General features: G+C 43.8%; 1 protein-coding gene and 1 long non-coding RNA gene across 3 annotated transcripts in view; one reads left to right on the top strand and one right to left on the bottom strand.

Annotated features, from left to right (window-relative positions):
- Positions 1–19,819, bottom strand: part of ctnna2 (catenin alpha 2) — a 1,182,272-nt gene that overhangs the window by 996,922 nt on the left and 165,531 nt on the right. For both annotated transcript variants that reach the window (XM_033035440.1, XM_033035446.1), the window contains exon 7: positions 14,426–14,629. In XM_033035440.1, the coding sequence (XP_032891331.1) occupies positions 14,426–14,629 (204 nt within the window). The remainder of the gene's footprint in view (positions 1–14,425; positions 14,630–19,819) is intronic.
- On the top strand, positions 512–18,619 carry LOC116982161. The gene is made up of 3 exons (XR_004414381.1): positions 512–557; positions 3,436–3,439; positions 18,609–18,619. It is a non-coding gene; the product is annotated as an uncharacterized LOC116982161 (long non-coding RNA).

Genomic DNA, 19,819 nt, shown 5'->3' with positions numbered 1-19,819 from the left:
AGCCATTTTTCAAAGCAGGGGGGTGTGGATGATTTCCAGTCTGTTTGGATCATTTCCTTGGCTGCCACCATACCAAGACGTGAAGTTCAAAGCAGTCTCTGAGCATCCAAAAAGTGCCAGTTCTGGATCAGGGGGAATATCTTTTCCATAGACCCCAGAGAACCACTTAAATATTTCAGACCAGTATCTTTGTATATGAGGACAGAGCCAGAAAATGTGTGTTAAAGAACCATTTGCACCTTTGCATCTGTCACATAATGGAGAAATAGATGGATAGATTCGATGTAATTTGGTCCTTGAGTAATGGAGTCTATGGATGACTTTAAACTGAATCAGTTTATACCTGACATTGGTCGAACAAGTTTGGATTCTGGTCAAACCTTCATTCCAAATGTCGTCAGACACCTCAAAATTCAGTTCAGTAGACCAGGCTTCTTTAAGATGGTTAGTGGATACAGAGGTGGTGAATAGACGCACAAAGCGAGATATTAGATGTTTGGAGTCCGGAGCTCGTAGAGTGGGCAACTGTCAGGCATGGTTTGAAAATTTGGAATTTGGTCTTTAACGTAGTGCCTAATTTGGAGATAGCGAAAAAAATGAGAGTTAAATTTTGATTTCAGCTGATTAATCGAAGCAAACATTTTGTCTATATATAAATCTTGAGTCCAGTTCTAGCCTGGCTGATTCATCTAGTTTTAGCAAATTGAGGGAGTCAAAGAAACCTGCAAAATCTGCATTAGCGGCCCGTGTTTTAGCAGTATATAGCTGATTAATCGAAGCAAACATTTTGTCTATATATAAATCTCTGAGGGTCGCAAGGCCCTTGTCCCTCCAGACAGCAAACAGCCCATCCGTCTGTGATGGCAAAAAGGAATGGTTGTGACATATTGGGGTATAAATAGAGACATTTGACAATGTACTGTAACTTCTTATCTGATTTAAAATTCGAATAGAATTTCTGAAAATAATATTCTAACCAACCAACTTGTGTGGGGTAGTGGAGATATTCTGTTTTGGAAAAGAGCAAAGTACAGAGGGAGAAATTTTTCACTGCTGTGCTTTCAATGTTTAGCCACAAGGGGGCATTATTATTATTATTATTCAAAGGTTCATCTGGGAATCCTCATTGCCAGTAAATCAGAGCTCTAGCATTGGCTGCCCAATGCCTAAATATAGGAAGGCCCATGCCTCCCTCATTTTTTGGCTTTTGAAGATGTGCCTTTGATATTCGGTGGGCTTTATAGCCCCAGATAAATGGAAGGATAATGGTGTCCAATTTTTTAAAGAATGAAGTAAGAAAAATTTGGAGATTTTGGAATCAATATAAAAATCTAGGAAGAGACACCATCTTGATAGCGTTAATACACCCCACTATAGACAAGGGTAAAATCCTCCAGGATTTGAGTATAGGAGCAGGGAGGTTCTACTGCAGTTGTACAGGGTCTTGGTGAGACCACACCTGGAGTATTGCGTACAGTTTTGGTCTCCAAATCTGAGGAAGGACATTATTGCCATAGAGGGAGTGCAGAGAAGGTTCACCAGACTGATTCCTGGGATGTCAGGACTGTCTTATGAAGAAAGACTGGATAGACTTGGTTTATACTCTCTAGAATTTAGGAGATTGCGAGGGGATCTTATAGAAACTTATAAAATTCTTAAGGGGTTGGACAGGCTAGATGCAGGAAGATTGCTCCCGATGTTGGGGAAGTCCAGGACAAGGGGTCACAGCTTAAGGATAAGGGGGAAATCCTTTAAAACCGAGATGAGAAGAACATTTTTCACACAGAGAGTGGTGAATCTCTGGAACTCTCTGCCACAGAGGGTAGTCGAGGCTAGTTCATTGGCTATATTTAAGAGGGAGTTAGATGTGGCCCTTGTGGCTAAGGGGATCAGAGGGTATGGAGAGAAGGCAGGTACGGGATACTGAGTTGGATGATCAGCCATGATCATATTGAATGGCGGTGCAGGCTCGAAGGGCCGAATGGCCTACTCCTGCACCTAATTTCTATGTTTCTATGTTTCTATGTTTCCACTTCTCTATGTTCAGTTTTAACTTTCTAATCATATCAGCGTAGTGGAGTTTAAATATAAGTTTGTGGTTTAAGGGTATTTTGAGTCCTAGATATGTAAAATGGTCATATACAGTACTATCTTAAATGGTAGAGCCTCAAGGAAATCTGAATCTATACGGTCTGATAAAGCATAAACTCGCTCTTACTCCAGTTGACTGTGTATCCGGAAAGCTTGCCAAATTATTTAATAAAATCTAACAAGGGAGGAACAGAGACTTCTGGATAGGAGAGATATAATAATGTGTCATCGGCATAAAGCCCCACACGACTTTCCACGTTCCCCACCTTAATACCCCTGATGTTTGGGCGACTCCTGATACCTATTGCGAGGGGCTCCAGAGCAATATCAAAGAGTAAGGGGGACAGAGGATCACCCTGTCTGACCCCACGTTGTAAGTCAAAAGGTCCAGATTTATCATTATTAGTGAGGATGGATGATGTTGGCCAAAGATACACCATTTTGACCCACACAATAAAGGAATCCCCAAACCCAAATCTTTTAAGTGCCTCTAACATATAGGGCCACTCTATCTGGTTGAACGCTTTTTCGGCGTCTAAGGATAAGATGGCCGCTCTGGAATCCCCCCTCTTGGTGGAGCTATATAGATTATTCAGGAGTCGACGCACATTACAAAACGAAAATCTACCTGGAATAAACCCTGTTTGGTCAGGGTGTATAATTGATGAAATATGCTTCCCCAGTCTATTAGCTAGTATTTTTGTGATCAAAGTTGAGGAGAGCAATAGGCCTATAGCTGCCAGGTTCAGTTTTATCCTTGCTATTTTTAACAAGATGCATATATTTGCCTCATACAGGGTCTTCGGAAATCTGTTATTCTTAATCGAATCATTGATCATCCTAATTAGGAGTGGGGCAAGCGACTTATGAAATGCCTTATAGAATTCACAACCAAATCCATCCGGACCAGCCGCTTTACCAGAGGGAAAATATTTAATAGCCTCAACTAGCCCGCTCTCTAAGAAATTTGAGTCCAGTTCTAGCCTGGCTGATTCATCTAGTTTTGGCAAATTGAGGGAGTCAAAGAAACCTGCAAAATCTGCATTAGCGGCCCGTGTTTTAGCAGTATATAATTCTGAATAAAATACTTTGAAGCGATGGTTTATTTATTTAGGATTGGTAAGCAAATCACCTGTCTTGGATTTAATTAGATGGATTGCACGGCTCGCCTGGTCCCCTTTTAATTGTCTGGCCAGCAGCCTCTCTGGTTTATCGCCCAACTCAAAGTGTCTCTGTCTGAGCTTGAGTAGAAGCTTACCAACATTTCCACTAAGAATACGGTTATATTCATATTTTAAATTTAGGATTTTGTTGTAATCCTCTTGTAAGAGAGAGTTCCTGTAGATCTGTTCAAGAGTTAGAAGTGCATTTTCAATTTCTACCAATTGATGGCGCTGGTCCCATTTTATGGAGGCTTCATAGGATATTATATGACCTCTCATTACTACCTTAAGGGTCTCCCAGAGCATTGAATCTGATACATCCCCTGTATCGTTGGTCTCAAGGAAATCTGTAAGCCTTGCGGTCAAAACGTCTGTGAGCAAATACAGGTCAAAGCGCCAACAATAGCTTTGTTTAGGCAGAGCAAGCTTCAAGTCTAGGGATACTGGACTGTGGTCTGATATCAAAATATTATGATATTTGATATGTTCAATGCTAGATATTAATTTTGTATCCACTTGTATAATAAATTCTTGTGTATGATTTGTGGATGAATAATCTTTGTCCGTTGGATGTTGTATCCTCCAGATATCGACAGATATGGGTCAAGGTAACAATTAAAATCTCCGCCCATTAGCAAATTGGTGGTATTGAGGTCTGGAATTAAATCAAACACTTTGCGGAAATAATTTGGATCATCAATGTTTGGACCGTATATATTCAGTAGTGTGACAGGAAGTGAATTAATATTTCCAGTGATCATAATATATCTGCCTTTTGGGTCTGTAACCATTGAAATGGAAACAAGTTGAAATGGAATATTCTTACGAAAAAGAATGGCTACACCTCTAGCCTTGGATGTAAAAGGTGACTGATAAACTTGAGAGATCCTATTAGCTCTCAGTCGCCTGCTCTGTAGCTTTAATATGGGTTTCTTGAAGAAATATGATGTCTGATTCAAGAGATTTCAAATGCGCAAACACTTTACCCCGCATGCCCAAGGCCAAGTACATTCAAATAATATTGAAAATGTCAAATTATACCATCTTTAGGTGTGTTGAAGCAAACTGTTCTTTTATGCTCTCAGCGAATATCTCCTCTGTCCTGCGGGATCATCCTGTCTGTTCATTTCCAGCGCTGCGTCTCAGGTGCCCTTCCACAAATTTCTTTGCTTCTCCGGAAGTGGCGGCGCTGTGATACGGCTGCGGCTCGCCTGCAGTCTGTCTGTCTGTTTTTACTTTTTTGTGTTGTTTTTTTTGTCTAGTTTAGTAATTTTTTTGGTTATTAGGTGGTGTTATGTGTGTGGGGGTAGGGTGAAACAGGGTTTCTGTCTCTCCCTTCGGGGGAATGCGACTTTTTGTCGTATCCCCCTTCTCTTCCCCCGTCTGCGCTGAGGCCTAATGGCGGAGCTGGCGGCCTCCAACCTGCGACCGACCTCGAGGGTCCGGAGGTAGAGCCAGCCAGGACTCACGAACGCGAGGCTGGCCGTCTTCGAGCTGTGGCGATGTCCGGGTAGCGGCACGACTCGGCGCTCCGGTGAGGGCGGACGGCGCGGGGCTGAGACACTCCCGTGCGGGCGGCACGGCTACCGGCTGGAAGGCGCTCCGGTGAGGGCGGCCTGGGTCCCGGCTGGAAGGCGCTCCCGTGTGGGCGGCCCGGTGCGGGGCTGAGACGCTGCCGTGTAGGCGGCCCGGTGCGGGGCGGAGACAGTGCTCCGGTGGCTGAGGCGGCGTTCTGGCGGCGGCGACCTGGATCCGGGGCTCGGCCGCGGGCCAGTGGATGACAATGTCGGGAGCTCGCAGGTCACAGGTTGATGCCTGTTTTCCGGAGCACCCGTTGCAACAGCTGCGTCCGCTGGACTGGAGGGCGGCAGCTTCGACCACCCCCGGGCCGCGGAGCTTGAACCGCGGGACTGACTTACCATCGCCCGGTGGGGTATCGCCTCGGCGCAGAGGGAAAAGAGGAGGGAAGAGACAGTAACTCTAAGACTTTTGCCTCCATCACAGTGAGGTGTTTGGTGAACTCACTGTGGTGGATGTTAATTTGTGTTTATTTTGTGTTGTTATTATTACATGTATGGCTGCAGGCAACAGCATTTCGTTCAGACCGAAAGGTCTGAATGACAAATAAAGGATTCAATTCAATTCAATTCAAGTGAAGACCTTCGGTTGCCCGTTGTGTTGAAGCTATTGAGTTTGGCTGGGAAGCGCAGGCTGTACTTCGCCTCCATCTCCCGCAGGGTCTGCATGACCTCGCGGAACCTGCGCCGCTGCTCCATTACCTCAGCTGTATAATCCGGGAAAATAAAGACTCACCGTCCGTTGTATTCCAGAGTTCGTTGTCGACCAAGTCGTATTATCATATCATTCTCATGAAAGAAATGGACCCTGGCGATGAGTGTGCGAGGCCTAGCTCCCTCCGCGGGCTTCGGCTGTTGGGTGCGGTTTGCACGGTCAATGATAACTGGTTTTTGAAAGTGTGTCTCACCCAGCAGTTTTGGGATGAGGGCGCTGATAAACTCTGTTGGTTTCCCTTTCTCTTCTCCTTCTGGAATACCCACGTTATTTCGACGCGAGCGGCCCTCTAGGTCATTGATTTTTGCTCGCAGGAGGGTGTTTTCCCTTTGTTTTTCGCTTATGTTTTTCTCCATTGGCATCAGGCGGGTGTCATGCTCTCCAGCTATCTCATCCATGGAATCCATTCGGACAGTCAAGGCATTTTGTAAGGACTGAAGAGATGCAAACTTGGTTTCAAATTGGTCAAAGCGATCGTTGATGGCCTTTAAAATCGCATCTGACATCTCTCAGCATTGCACCTGTTGGTGCGGAATGATCGCTTGCTTCACCATTAAAGTCACTGTCTTCACCTTTGTTAGCCATGGTTGCTAGCTCTTCCCTTACGTGTGTCTGGCATTTGCAGGTCTTTTTATGCAGGTGTGGACCACACCGAGGTGGATAAACAGGCTGTGAAAAGCTCTGAGAGCAAACTTGACTGAAAGACGGTAATTTTAAACAATTTTAAACCAAAGTTTGCATCCATTGTTTGTGGACCAGTGGCTCATGCGGCGGATTGGCGCTCGACACTGCTGCAAATTGTTCTGTTGCTGTAGTTCCCTTAAAGGGCCTGTCCCACTTTGCGATTTTTTTCGGCGACTGCGGAGCGTCAGTGACGGTTTTAAAGGGTGTCAGTCACTGAGGCTCCGCAGTCAACTAAACAATCGCAAAGTGGGACAGGCCCTTTAAGGGAACAACAGCAACAGAACAATTTGCAGCCGCGTCGAGCGCCTGAGCCGCTTCTTCCCTTCCCCCCTCTTACTCCCTTCTCTCCGCTCCACTTTTCTTCCCCTTCTCCACTCCGCCCCCCCCCCCTCCCACTCCCCTCACATCCCCTTCTCTACCCCCCCCCCCCCGCCACTTTCCCTGATGCCCCCCATTTGTGGACCCATCCTGCGACCAGCAATCCCCCGCACACTATCCCACATATGCTAAGGACAATTTATACAAACCTTTGGAGTGCGGGAGGTAATCCTAACTCTAACTCTAGGTTGATAAGCTTGGTATTTATAAATAGTCCTAAGCATGTGTGGGGTAGTGTGCAGGTGATCGCTGGTCGGTGCGTTCACGGTGGGCTGAAGGGCACTGTATCTCTGAACTAAATGTGACACAGGGGACCCAGGGGTTGGACTCGAACCCCCCAATATTCTGCTTGGGAACTAAACTGTTGGTCACGAAGTTGACCCAGAGGCAGATCTCTCTTGCAATGGTCTCACCAAACCCCCAGGGGCAGCGGGCTTTTCAACTGGGTAGGGGGGAGGTTCCATGATTGATTCAATATAGTCACCTACTTCCATGACTCATCTTCTTAGTGGGCACAGAGTAAAAGAGGTATTATGTACAATAGACAATAGGTGCAGGAGTAGGCCATTCGGCCCTTCGAGCCAGCACCGCCATTCAATGTGATCATGGCTGATCATCCCCAATCAGTGCCCCGTTCCTGCCTTCTCCCAATATCCCCTGACTCCGCTGTTTTTAAGAGCCCCATCTAGCTCTCTCTTGAAAGCATCCAGAGAACCTGCCTCCGCCGCCCTCTGGGGCAGAGAATTACACAGTCAAAAGTATGGTATATACTTGGTATATGGTATATACAGTACATTCAAAAGTATGGTATAGGTCTGGTCAGGTAATAATAATCATACAGTAACAAGTAAGTTACAAGAAAAAGAAATCAAAGTGTTCTTCCATTCTCTTTATTTCTTTAAAATTACAAAATCCTAGAGCAGAAAGGATATATTATGTGTCTATTTTTCCCCTCTTGATGTTGTTACTGTGTCTACCTTCAAAGATGTCAGATCGATTCAATTCTTTATCATCTTACCTAGCTGTGACTGGGCACAATAGAGATTGATGATTGAAGATTCACGAGGAAAAGGCCCATGCTTATGGCCATGTCATGATAATTTTCGGTCATTCACAGAAAACATGCTGGCATCAATCAGTGTGCATGGTTAAGCATATATGTTACCATGGTCCTGGATTTATTGACTCAGGTTGATCATATGCTGAATAATCCAACCACATTTTTGTTTGGAAGTGGAAAGAAATAATAGAAATTGAATTCATTGCAACATGTAAAAAAGATTTGAAATACTGTATTATAATTTTGCTGCATGTCATTGTGGTATATATCATGTCTTGATTGATGAATATGTTTAGTTTGTGATTTTATTTGAAGCAGAAATAATATGTGAATGTTTCATTGAGCATAATTCCGATTGGTAACTAGGCACTTCGTCTGAGCAACATATCGCACGTGTCATGCAAGTCGTCTTAAATGACCACCTAAACTGTCATTCGGCAACCTAAAAAGCTGCCTTGGTTGCCCGGCTGGCAACAGCGAAAAAAAGTTAAGTGAGAGCCCTGAGACCACAAGAAAATTTAGCTGTGGATTTAGCCCAGTCCATCACACGGATTAAACTTCCCACCTTTGACTCCGCCTAAAACTTACGCTGCCTCGGTAAAGCAACCAACAGGATCAAAAGCTTGTCCCACCCCTCTTCTCTCTGCTCCAATCTAGAAGAAGGTACAAAAATTGAAAGCTTGCTCCACCAGAGTCAAGAACAGCTTTGTTCCCAATGTTATCGAGCTTTTAAATGATTCTTCCATCATTTAGGGTACTGTCTGATTAGTACGGGTGTCAGGGGTTATGGGAAGAAGGCAGGAAAATGGGGTTAGGAAGGAGAGATAGATCACTCATGAATCCGATTAAGGTGGAACTCAAATTATCAATAACAGGCTAAAGAGATAACTAAAAAGGTACTTTAAATGTAAATTGATAAAGATTGTTTATTGGTTCTGTGAGGCAATAATATCCGTATCCTTGAAATTATAAATTTAGTTTTAAGTGTGTTAAAACTTAGTAACAGCTACAAGCAAGAAAACTTGATTTTTTAAACAAAAATATTTGTAAATTTCTCGATTTTTCCCTGGTTGAAATGTCCAACAATAGAAGGCCTTGGTTCCGGTTGATTACTGCGCAAACACCTCATAAGTGGTTATCTCGTGCACGTCGGAGTGAGTAGAGTAGTGATTACATTTTGAAGTGGGCCTTTTTGACCAATTTGAGGAGATCTAGTTGTTCAATCCTCTTTTTAAATGACGTAACATCGGGGGCAGCATGTGTGTTGGGTGGTAACATATTGCATTCCCTTATCGCCCTTGGGTAAAGGGAATATTGATAGCAAAGTTTATTGAAATTTAGCGAGTTGATGATGTGGGGACCGTTATTTCTAGCGTAGCTATAAGGTGAGAGGTGGAAAGTTTAATGGAGATGTGGAGGGCAAGTTTTCTTTTACACACTGACTGGTGGGAACCTGGAACACAATGTAAGGGGTGCTGGTGGAGGCAAATACAATAGTGGCATTTAAAAGGCTTTGAGATAGGCACGTGAAAAGTTTTTTCTCACCTCAGTCTTAAATGGCCTTCCCTTTATTCTAAGACTGTGGCCCCTGGTTCTTCAGTTCAGAAATGCACAGCACTCAAAGCAATTGATAGATTGTACTGTCTATGCTCACCAAATTAAATCAGCAAAACGTGATGATCTGTGCTTGTCTGGAAGTTAGCCAGACCACCTATGATCACAATGATTGGAACAGATATGCACATCATACTATCACTTGATGCCAATTTATGTGACAATATTGCAGATTAAACTTGAAGTTCAAAGGTATGATCAAAAATGACGCCTTAGAATATAATATAATGTAAACAGATATAATTTAAGTTATTTATCGAAAATAATTAGAAATATTGCACAAAAGTGAACTGCCTTCATTCTCAACACCAAATACTCACCAACACCAACACCAATAGCTCAACTATTCAATGAAATCCTGTCTTTCATGAAATCAAACAATTCAAACTCCATGACTTCCTAGTGCAATAAATATGTTTGTCAATCAAATTTAACTTTTTTCCCACTTCCACATTCACGTTATATTTGACAATAATCTAGAAAACAGAAGTTTTAGTTTCTGACAAAAGGAATCAGTCATTTAGGACTGAAATGAGAAGAAACCTCTTCATCCAGAGGGCAATAAATCTAAGGAATTACTTAATCAAGCAGGCTATGGATGCTTAGTCACTACAAATTCAGTGTTCAAGAAGGAACTGCAGATGCTGGAGAATCGAAGGTAGACAAAAATGCTGGAGAAACTCAGGGGGTGCAGCAGCATCTATGGAGCGAAGGAAATAGGCAACGTTTCGAGCCGAAACCCTTCTTCAGACTGACTTGGAGATGACACAACTGTGGCGGGCTGGATCATGAACAATTATGAGATGGAATAGAAGATGGCTATGGAGAACTCAGTAATATATAATTTATAAGGCCAACAACCTCACCGTCAATGTCAGAAAGATGAAGGAGCGTGTTATCCAATTCTGCAAGTGCGATGGAGTACATGCCCCAATCAGCATCAATGGTACCGGAAGTGAAAATGATTGTCAGCTTCAAATTCCTTGGCGTTTGTCTTGCCAACAATCTGTCCTGGACCAACCACAATGATGTGACATCCAAGCAGGCACACCAAGGAGACCTAAGCAATTCAGCATGGCTCCAACAACTTTTAAAAATATTTCTACTAATGCTCCTTTAAAAGCATACTGTTGGGTTGCAACACAACTTGGTTTGGAATCAGATCTGCCCAAGAATGCAGACTTAGAGAGAGTTGTAGATGTAGCCCAGTCCATCACAAAGTGCAGATTCCCCACCATTAACTCAATTTACACCACACTGTTTCCAAAACAGCCAACATAATCAAAAATTGTCCCACACCAGTCATTCCTTCTTTCCCAACTCCTGTCAGGCGATACAGAAGCTTAAAAGCATGCACCATCAGTCTCAGGAACAGCTTCCTTGCCTCTATCATCAGTCTGAAGAAGGGTTTCGGCCCGAAATGTTGCCTATTTCCTTCGCTCCAGAGATGCTGCCGCACCCGCTGAGTTTCTCCAGCAATTTTGTCTACCTACAACTATGACAGTGATGAACAAATGTTTAGATATTAAGAGAATTTACACAGGAAGGCGGCACTGAAGATCACAGAGATTTTGATGAATGGGTGGAGAATGCACAAGAGTTGAACAGACCATTTCCACTTCCATCTCTCACGCACCTATGGCACAAACAGCCCATTGTACCTGTGTCAACCGCTTGAAAAGGTAATTAAATTTATTTTTCTGGTTTTCCTCAGTAGAGTTATAATGGTTAGACGAAGGGAAAATCCAAAATGTTTTTTTGTGGCGTCAGCTGATACACAGACCACTTATGGTCGAACCCTCGTCAGTAGTTAAGAGGCCTGGCACGTGACGTCACGACCTAGGGAGAGTGTCCTGCTACATAAGCTTATCTCACCTTGAGACCTAGGGAGTCAACAGGTAGCTGAGCCCGTGAGAACTACCTTCGCTCAGCTACAGCAGCAATGACAATTACGTTAGCGGACCAACTTAACATGTAACTACTGAATAAAACTACAGGTTTAAAAAACTACAGGTTAATAAATACAGGCTGAATAAATCTACAGGTTTAAAAAACTCCAGGTTAATAAATACAGGCTCTCTTGACACGTCTGGCCACAACGGTGGTCAGTGCTGAACTACCGTGCGAAAGCAAAATCGCACGAAAACAAGCAGCCCCTCCAGAGTCACGTGACCGTGGCTTCCGAACACCGCTACATGCCTCCCCCTCCCCCCCAGAATCCGCGGTACAGAAACGCACAGGTAACCGGACGGTTCGACAGGAACACGTAGTCCGAGGTCGTGGGGCGAGCGTAACAGTAGGGGCCGCCAAAACAGAACCGGAAGGACACGAAAAATGCGATCGAGGGACAGGCATAACAGAGGGGACCGGAGAAACATAACCGGGGGTAACAGGTGCAGAGGGCGGCAAAACGGCCGGTGGACGTCCTCTACGCCGCGGAGTGGCCACTGTCATCGGGCTATCCTCGTCGACGTGAGCTGGCTTAAGGCGGCTCACGGATACAAACTCCTCCTTGCCACCCATGTCCAATGTAAAAGTCGAGGCACCAGTACTCAGCACCCTGTACGGACCCTCGTACACCCACTGTAACGGCGAGTGGTGAGCATCTCTACGGAGTAAAACATAAGCACAATCCCGTAACATAGTAGGCACATGCATCGCAGACGAACCATGCCGGGAAGTGGGAACCGGGTCCAAAGCGTGCGCCCGCTAGTGAAGGTCAGCTAAAAATGCCGAAACCGGGACCTCTTGATCCCAGGGGACAGGCAGGAAATCCCCAGGAACACGCAAAACCGAGCCATAAACCAAATCGGCTGAGGAGGCGTTGAGGTCCTCCTTAGGCGTGGTTCTGATGCCTAAGAAGACCCAAGGCAACTGGTCGACCCAGTCTGGGCTTTTAACGCCGACTTGAGGTGCCTGTGGAAACGCTCAACCAACCCGTTGGACTCTGGGTGGTACGCAGTGGTCTGATGCAGCTTTGCGCCATACAGCTGCGCCATACCACTCCACAGGGAGGACGTGAACTGGGCCCCACGATCGGTAGTGATATAGGAGGGGACCCCGAAACGAGCGATCCAATTCGAGACAATGGCCCTCGTGCACGCCTCAGCGGAGGTATCCCTTAACGGTATCGCCGCCGCCCACCTGGTAAACCTGTCCACGATAGTCAGTAGGTTAGTAGTCCCGCGCGAACACGGCAAGGGACCCACCAAGTCGACATGGATGTGCAGGAACCTGCCGGCCGGGACGGCAAAGTCCTGCACCGGCAGGCGCACATGTGTCTGCTCCTTGGAAGTCTGGCATGGGAATGCAGGAACGGGCATTTCCCTGATATGAGCAGGGGCTCCGGCATCTTTGGTCTTCGGGCCCGTATCGTTGATGGTATTAACAACAGCGACGTTGGCTGTAGACCACTGGCCGCGGCGATGCTTCTTCAGCGCTGGGCTGGGCTTCTTCTTCCTCCCGATGTTGTATCAGTTGCACCAGCGCCGTGACCAGGGGGCAGGTGAAAAGCACACAGGTCCCGCCGTCTGTGTGCCCACAATTTGTCAGATCTCTCCGCGAGTTGTTGGGGGTCGCTGAAATCAGCTCCGGCGAGCATCAGTTGGATTTCGTCAGGCACCTGCTCCAGGAACGCCTGTTCGAAGATCAGACTTGGACGGTGCCCGTCCATCAGGGCTAACATCTCCGCCATGATGGTGGATGGCCGCCGGTCGCCGACACTGTCCATGTGCAGCAGCTTCGCTGCCCTGTCTCTGCGGCTGAGACCTTAAGCGTGGAGCAGCAGGCCTTCGTATTTGGCGATGGTCGGCGGGTCCCTGATGTAGGGCAACAGCCTCGAGGCACATTCCTGCGGCAATGCCCCCACCACATGAAAGTACATAGTATCGTCCACTACGATGCGATGGAGGTGAAACTGTGCCTCAATGTGGGCGAACCACACCTGAGGTTGTTCAGGCCAAAACGATGACAATTTGAAAGCCGGTGAGCCCTGCTACGTGCCAGCTGATTCTGCGGGAACGTAGTCTTCCTGCATGATTCTCTTGTCTAACGACGGCTGGACAGGTCGGGGTCACCAATTTGGCGGTCTCAAGAACGACAATTAACTTTTAAATTAATCTTTATTCAAAAATTTACTCTTCAGTATACAGGCTCTCTTGACACGTCTGGCCACAACGGTGGTCAGTGCTGTCCTGCCGCGCGAAAGCAAAACCGCGCGAAAACAAGCAGCCCCTCCCGAGTCACGTGACCGCGGCTTCCGAACGCCGGGTTCGATACCTGCGTGCGCCAGTAGGCGCCGCTACAACATATTATTTATACAGAATACTTATTTTCAGGTTTGGTCAGCTAAGTTATTATATCCAATCCAGTATTAAAAGAAACATGCAAAAGTGGCACTATATCATTATCTCGTGTGCGGATATATCATTCTTCCAAATCTTAAATTCTTCTACTGCCCAACATAAAACATACTGAAGTTTACGGAAATATCAACAACTATAATTTTGTTACTCATTCATGAACCATAGCAAAACTGAGATGTGATCCATCATTGGGAAAAGGATGCTTCTTTAAATTTCCAGTTATGAAATACAAAAGTAAATTAAGTAGGTTAAATCAAGTCATCAGATATGCAAAATACTTGAAATAAAGGAGTATGCGTTTTCTGGAATCATCACAAAAGCATGTAGAGTTTTCAAGCATGCCATCACAATATTCAAACACATATTTAACTGTAATTGTAATCCACAGATAAAAATCATAACATTTAGTTATAATTCCTGAGCCATTTCTTATTGCTATGTGGAGAAAAAAAAATTCAATTTTATATTTCTGATATTGCAGTTCTGCAAGCACTCTGGTCAAAGTCTATACAAGTGTATTTCTGTACCACAGATTATGAAATGAAATATTGCTGCTCACAATATTAATTAATTTAATCTAAATTGCCATTTTCAATATACCTGCAAATAAAAATAAACTCCTATTATCACAGAAAGTACATCTTGAAGTTAATAATTTCAAATCATTGAAGACCAACTCATACAAATCCACGTGGAAGACTGCTCAGCATGAGAATTTATACAGAATAAAGAGATTAAGGATCATAGGCTCAATAGAAAATTGGTTTCAAATAACTTACATTATTCATGTATTCAGTAAGGAGATCTTGAAGGGCTTGTCGTACAGCATTGCACTCTGCCACAATTCTTTCTCGCCGATCATCACGTGTACATGAAGAGTCTGCCATTAGTGCAGCCCCACTGATAATACTTTCCAGCCTCTCTTCTAACGAGGGTCTGTATCGCTGTTCACTGAAGTGCATAGGATCCAAAATTATCTTGTTCTGTGAAGATACAAATTGGAAAAATGGAGGAAAAGAATGATAAAAAATTGAAACATTTGTAATCGTAACACAATTTAAGAATCACCCTCTTTCCTATACTGTGTCTATAATTTACAATGCATCACTTCACTATAGTTATCATGGAAATCGAAGGCACAGTAAATATTTTTTTTGGCATAGAATAAGTAGTAATGGTGGGTTAAACACATCTTTTTTATAATTGTGTAGGAAGGAACTGCAGATGCTGATTTAAAACAAAAATAGACACAACAAGCTGGAGTAACTCAGCAGGTCAGCCAGCATCTTTTTTATAGTTAGTCATTAATCTGTGAGTAACTAATAATGAGTGAACTTCTATTGTTGTGTCATTTTTATCTTTAATTTTACGATGAATTTTAGAACTTGAGCCAGGGATTCATCACTTTTTATTTTGCTTTTATGTAATACATAAAAGGTTCATCAAGAGACAGAATCCAATAATTAGTATTCTTCCAATAAATATTAAATTACAAAATGCTGGAAACACTTGTGTCATCATAAGGGAACTTGAGGTTAAGGAGCCATTAGGAGGTAGAGACCATAATATGATAAGTTTTAATCTACAATTTGAGAGGGAGAAGGGTAAATCGGAGGTGTCAGTATTACAGTTGAACAAAGGGGACTATGGAGCAATGAGGGAGGAGCCGGCCAAATTTGACTGGAAAGATACCCTAGCAGGGATGACAGTGTAACAACAATGGCAGGAATTTCTGGGAACAATACAGAAGGTGTAGGATCAGTTCATTCCAAAGAGGAAGAAAGAATCCAAGGGGAGTAAGGGGCGACCGTGGCTGACAAGGGAAGTCAGGGACAGTATAAAAATAAAAGAGAAGTAGTACAACATAGCAAAGATGAGCAGGAAGCCAGAGGATTGGGTAACATTTAAAGAGCAATAGAAGATAACTAAAAAGGCAATACAGGGAGAAAAGATGAGGTACGAAGGAAATTTAGTCAAGAATATAATGGAGGATAGTAAAAGCTTCTTTAGGTATGTGAAGAGGAAAAAAATAGTTAAGACCATAGTTGGACCCTTGAAGACTGAAAAGGGTGAATTTATTATGGGGAACAAGGAATTGGCAGATGAGTTGAACAGGTACTTTGGATCCATCTTCACTAAGGAGGACACAAACAATCTTCCTGATGCACTAGCCAGAGGATCTGGGGTGACGGAGGAACTGAAGGAAATCCACATTAGGCAGGAAATTATGTTGGATAGACTGATGGGACTGAAGGTTGATAAATCCCCAGGGCCTGATGGTCTGCATCTCAGGGTACTTAAGGAAGTGGCTCTAGAAATTGTGGATGCATTGGTGACCATTTTCCAAAGTTCTATAGATTCAGGATCAGTTCTTGTGGATTGGAGGGTAGCTAATGTTATCCCACTTTTTAAGGAAGGCAGGAGAGAGAAAACAGGGAATTATAGACCAGTTAGCCTAACATCGGTGGTGGGGAAGATGCTGGAGTCAATCATAAAAGATGAAATAGCGGCCTACTCCTGCACCTATTGTCTATTGTCTAACAACTGGAGCAAGAAGGATGATGCTTAAAGCATTAATTATACATTCCTCTTGCCCGATCCAAATTAAAACAATAAGGACTTTTAAATTTAGTTTAGAGATACAGCACGGAAACAAGCCTTTCAGCCACCGAGTCCATGCCAACCAGCGATCACCACACTCGAACACTATCCTACACACACTAGGGACAATTTACAATTGTACCAAACCAATGAACCTACAAACTTGTACATCTTTGGAGTGTGGGAGGAAACCCGTCACCCCGGAGAATACCCAGATAGGTCATGGGGCGAACATACAAACTCCATACACCCATAGTCAGGATCGAACCTGAGTCTGTAATGTTGTAAGGCAGTAACTCTACCACTGCGCCAATCGTGCCACCATTTAGGATGTTTTAGATTTTTACAAATTGATTAAAAAAATGTCCTTCTTGCATGTCCTAAGTATAATTAATATACAACTAACTTATAATACCGAGAAAACAGACCTTGAGTAATACTGAGCCAGATCTTGCTTTTCCAGTACCCAGACCTGGAATTGCTGTCAGACACTACTCTCACATCTTAACATGGAACATTTAAAACATAGAACAGCGCACCAAAGAATCGACCCTTTGGACCACAACGTCTGTGCGTCGGTGTCTGTACGTATCTCATTTTGACTGCCCTCCACAGCATGGAGTCCAATGAAATCTTTAATGGAACATAGGTTATAGGCCATCGTAGCTCAGATAAGGACCCTTTAGCACACAATGTCTGTGCCAAACATTATACCAAATTAAACTAATCTCCTCAGCTGGCTCGATACATTCCATTCCGTATATCTGCGAGCTTATTTAAAAATCTCCTAAATGTCACCATCATATCTGCCTCCACCACCATCCCTGGCAATGCGTTCCAAGCACTTCGACTCTGTGCCAATACCTTGCCCCGTAGATTTCCTTTAAACTTTCGCCATGGCCTCGCGTACTTGACATTTCCACCCTGAGGGAAAGATTCTGATTATCTACCCTATCTCTATACCTCTCATACTTTTATAAGCGTCTCTAACGTATTCTCCCAACCTCCAACACTCAGTGCCTCAAATGATAAAGGTAAGCAAACCATACCTTCATTACCCACTATCGAATTGCGTGACTACTTTCAGGGAACTATGAAAATGGGTCCCACGATTCTTCTGTACATCAATGCTGTTGTGTCCTGCCATTAATTGTATACGTTCCCCTTTTGACCACCCTAAGTGCAACTGCTCACACTTACCTGGATTAAACTCCATCTGCCATTTCGATGCTTATAACTATAATTGACCTATATCGTACTGTATCCTTTGATAGCCTTCTTCATATCTGTAATTGTTGTTTCATTTTTAAACTTAAGTGAACTTAGCCTTCCAGATCTGTCAATGAGTCTTTAGACATATGCCGAGTTACTCCAGCATTTTGTGTCTATCTTTGCTTAGAACTAGCAAAGGTAAGATCCGGCCAAGTATTATTATTACCCATGTTGACTATGCAATCCAGTCAGTGAACCTCCATGTTGTGGTTGGTAGCTGGAATGCACTGCTAGGTGTGGTGATGGCAGCAGATAGCATAGTGATGTTTAAAATATTTTTAAACAGGCACATGAAATAAAAGAATGGAGGAATATGGAGCACATGCAGGCTGAAGGGACATCATGTTCAGTACAAACTTTATGAAATCTAAGGGCCTGTTCCTGTGCTGTAATGCCTTATGCTCTATGAAAACCCTCAAACCTGCAAATGGACACTGCAACTTCCTTCTCAAGGGCCTTATTATAGCTGCTGATTGATCTGTCAAGCATTTCCAGCTTTTACTTGTCCTATTATGAAGTTACAGTTCCTAATGTATTTTCCTTCATGCACTAAATTTATTATTTGGGTTATGGGAAGCCTCCACATTTTAGTGGTAATTGCAGCAGTTTTTCACTGCCATCTAGCAGAACCTTTTATCACATTCAAGTCTCAATTACCAATACACCAATTTTGTATATATCATAGATAATAGATGTAAAGATAAAAACTGTATATAATTAATACAGTGCATTCAGAAAGTATTCAGACACCTTCACTTTTTCCACATTACAGCCTTATTTAAAAATTGATTACATTCTTTTTTTTTTAAGCATCAATCTACACACAATACCCCAGAATGAAGAATGTAGAAATTTTTGCAAAGTAATTGAAAATAAACAACTGAAATATCACATTTACATAAGTATTCAGACCCTTTGATTTGACACACAAAATTGAGCTTAGGTTCATCCTGTTTGCATTGGTTATTCTTGAGATGTTTCGACAACTTGATTGGAATCCACCAGTGGTAAATTAAATTGTTTGGACATGATTTGGAAAGGCACACACCTGTCTATATAAGGTCCCACAGTTGACAGTGCACATCAAAGCAAAAACAAAGCCATGAAGACGAAGGAATTATCCGTAGACCTCCGAGACAGGTATGTGTCGGGAGACAGATCCGGGGAAGGGTAGAAAACAATTTCTGCAGCATTTGCAGGTCCTTTAGAGCAAAGTGGCTTCTGTCATTCTTAAATGGAAGAAATTTTGGAACTACCAGGGCTCTTAATAGAGCTGGCCGCCCGGCCAAACTGAGCAATCGTGGGAGAAGGGCCTTGGTCAGGGAGGTGACCAAGAACCCGATGGTCACTCTGACAGAGCTCCAGAATTCCTCTGTGGAGATGGGAGAACCTTCCAGAAGGACAACTATATCTGCAGCACTCCACCAATCAGGCCTTTATGGTAGAGTGGCCAGATGGAAGCCACTCCTCAGTAAAAGGCACATGTCAGCCCACTTGCAGTTTGCCAAAAGGCACCTAAAGGACTCTCAGACGATGAGAAACAAAATTCTCTGGTCTGATGAAACCAAGATTGAACTCTTTGGCCTGAATGCCAACCGCCATGTCCAGAGGAAACCAGGCACTGCTCATCATTTGACCAATACCATACCTACGGTGAAGCATGGTGGTGGCAGCATTATGCTGTGGGGATGTTTTTCAGCGGTAGGAACTGGGAGACTAGTCAGATCAAGGGAAAGATGAACAGAGCAAAGTACAGAGAGATCCTTGATGAAAACCTGCTCCAGAGCATTCTGGTCCTCCGATTGGGGCAGAGGTTCACCTTCCAACAGGACAACGACCCTAAGCACACAGCCAAGACAACTCAGGAGTGGCTTCGTGACAAGTCTGTGAATGTCCTTGAGTGGCTCAGACAGAGCCCGGACTTGAACCCAATCGAACATCTCTGGAGGGACCTGAAAATAGCTGTGCACCGACGCTCCCCATCCAACCCGACAGAGCTTGAGAGGATCTGCAGAGAAGAATGGGATAAATTGCCCAAATATAGGTGTGCCAAGCTTGCAGCGTCACACCCAAGAAGACTCAAGGCTGTAATTGCTGCCAAATGTGCTTCAACAAAGTCTTCCTCTTTCCTTTGGCTCTGTCTATTGTAATTGACTTGATTGTAGTTATGTATGGTATACCTGATCTGTTGGATAGCATGAAAAACAAAGCTTTTCTCTGTACTTCGGTGCAGGTAACAATAATAAACCTAAACCTTATAATATCATTACATTGATGAAGATGAAGCACTTTAAATTTAG

This window comes from Amblyraja radiata, chromosome 1 (assembly GCF_010909765.2).
Source record: "Amblyraja radiata isolate CabotCenter1 chromosome 1, sAmbRad1.1.pri, whole genome shotgun sequence".
In the NCBI taxonomy this organism is placed as follows: Eukaryota; Metazoa; Chordata; class Chondrichthyes; order Rajiformes; family Rajidae; genus Amblyraja; species Amblyraja radiata.
The sequence above is the reverse complement of the archived record's forward strand: the minus strand, read 5'-3'. Positions and strand labels throughout refer to the sequence as shown.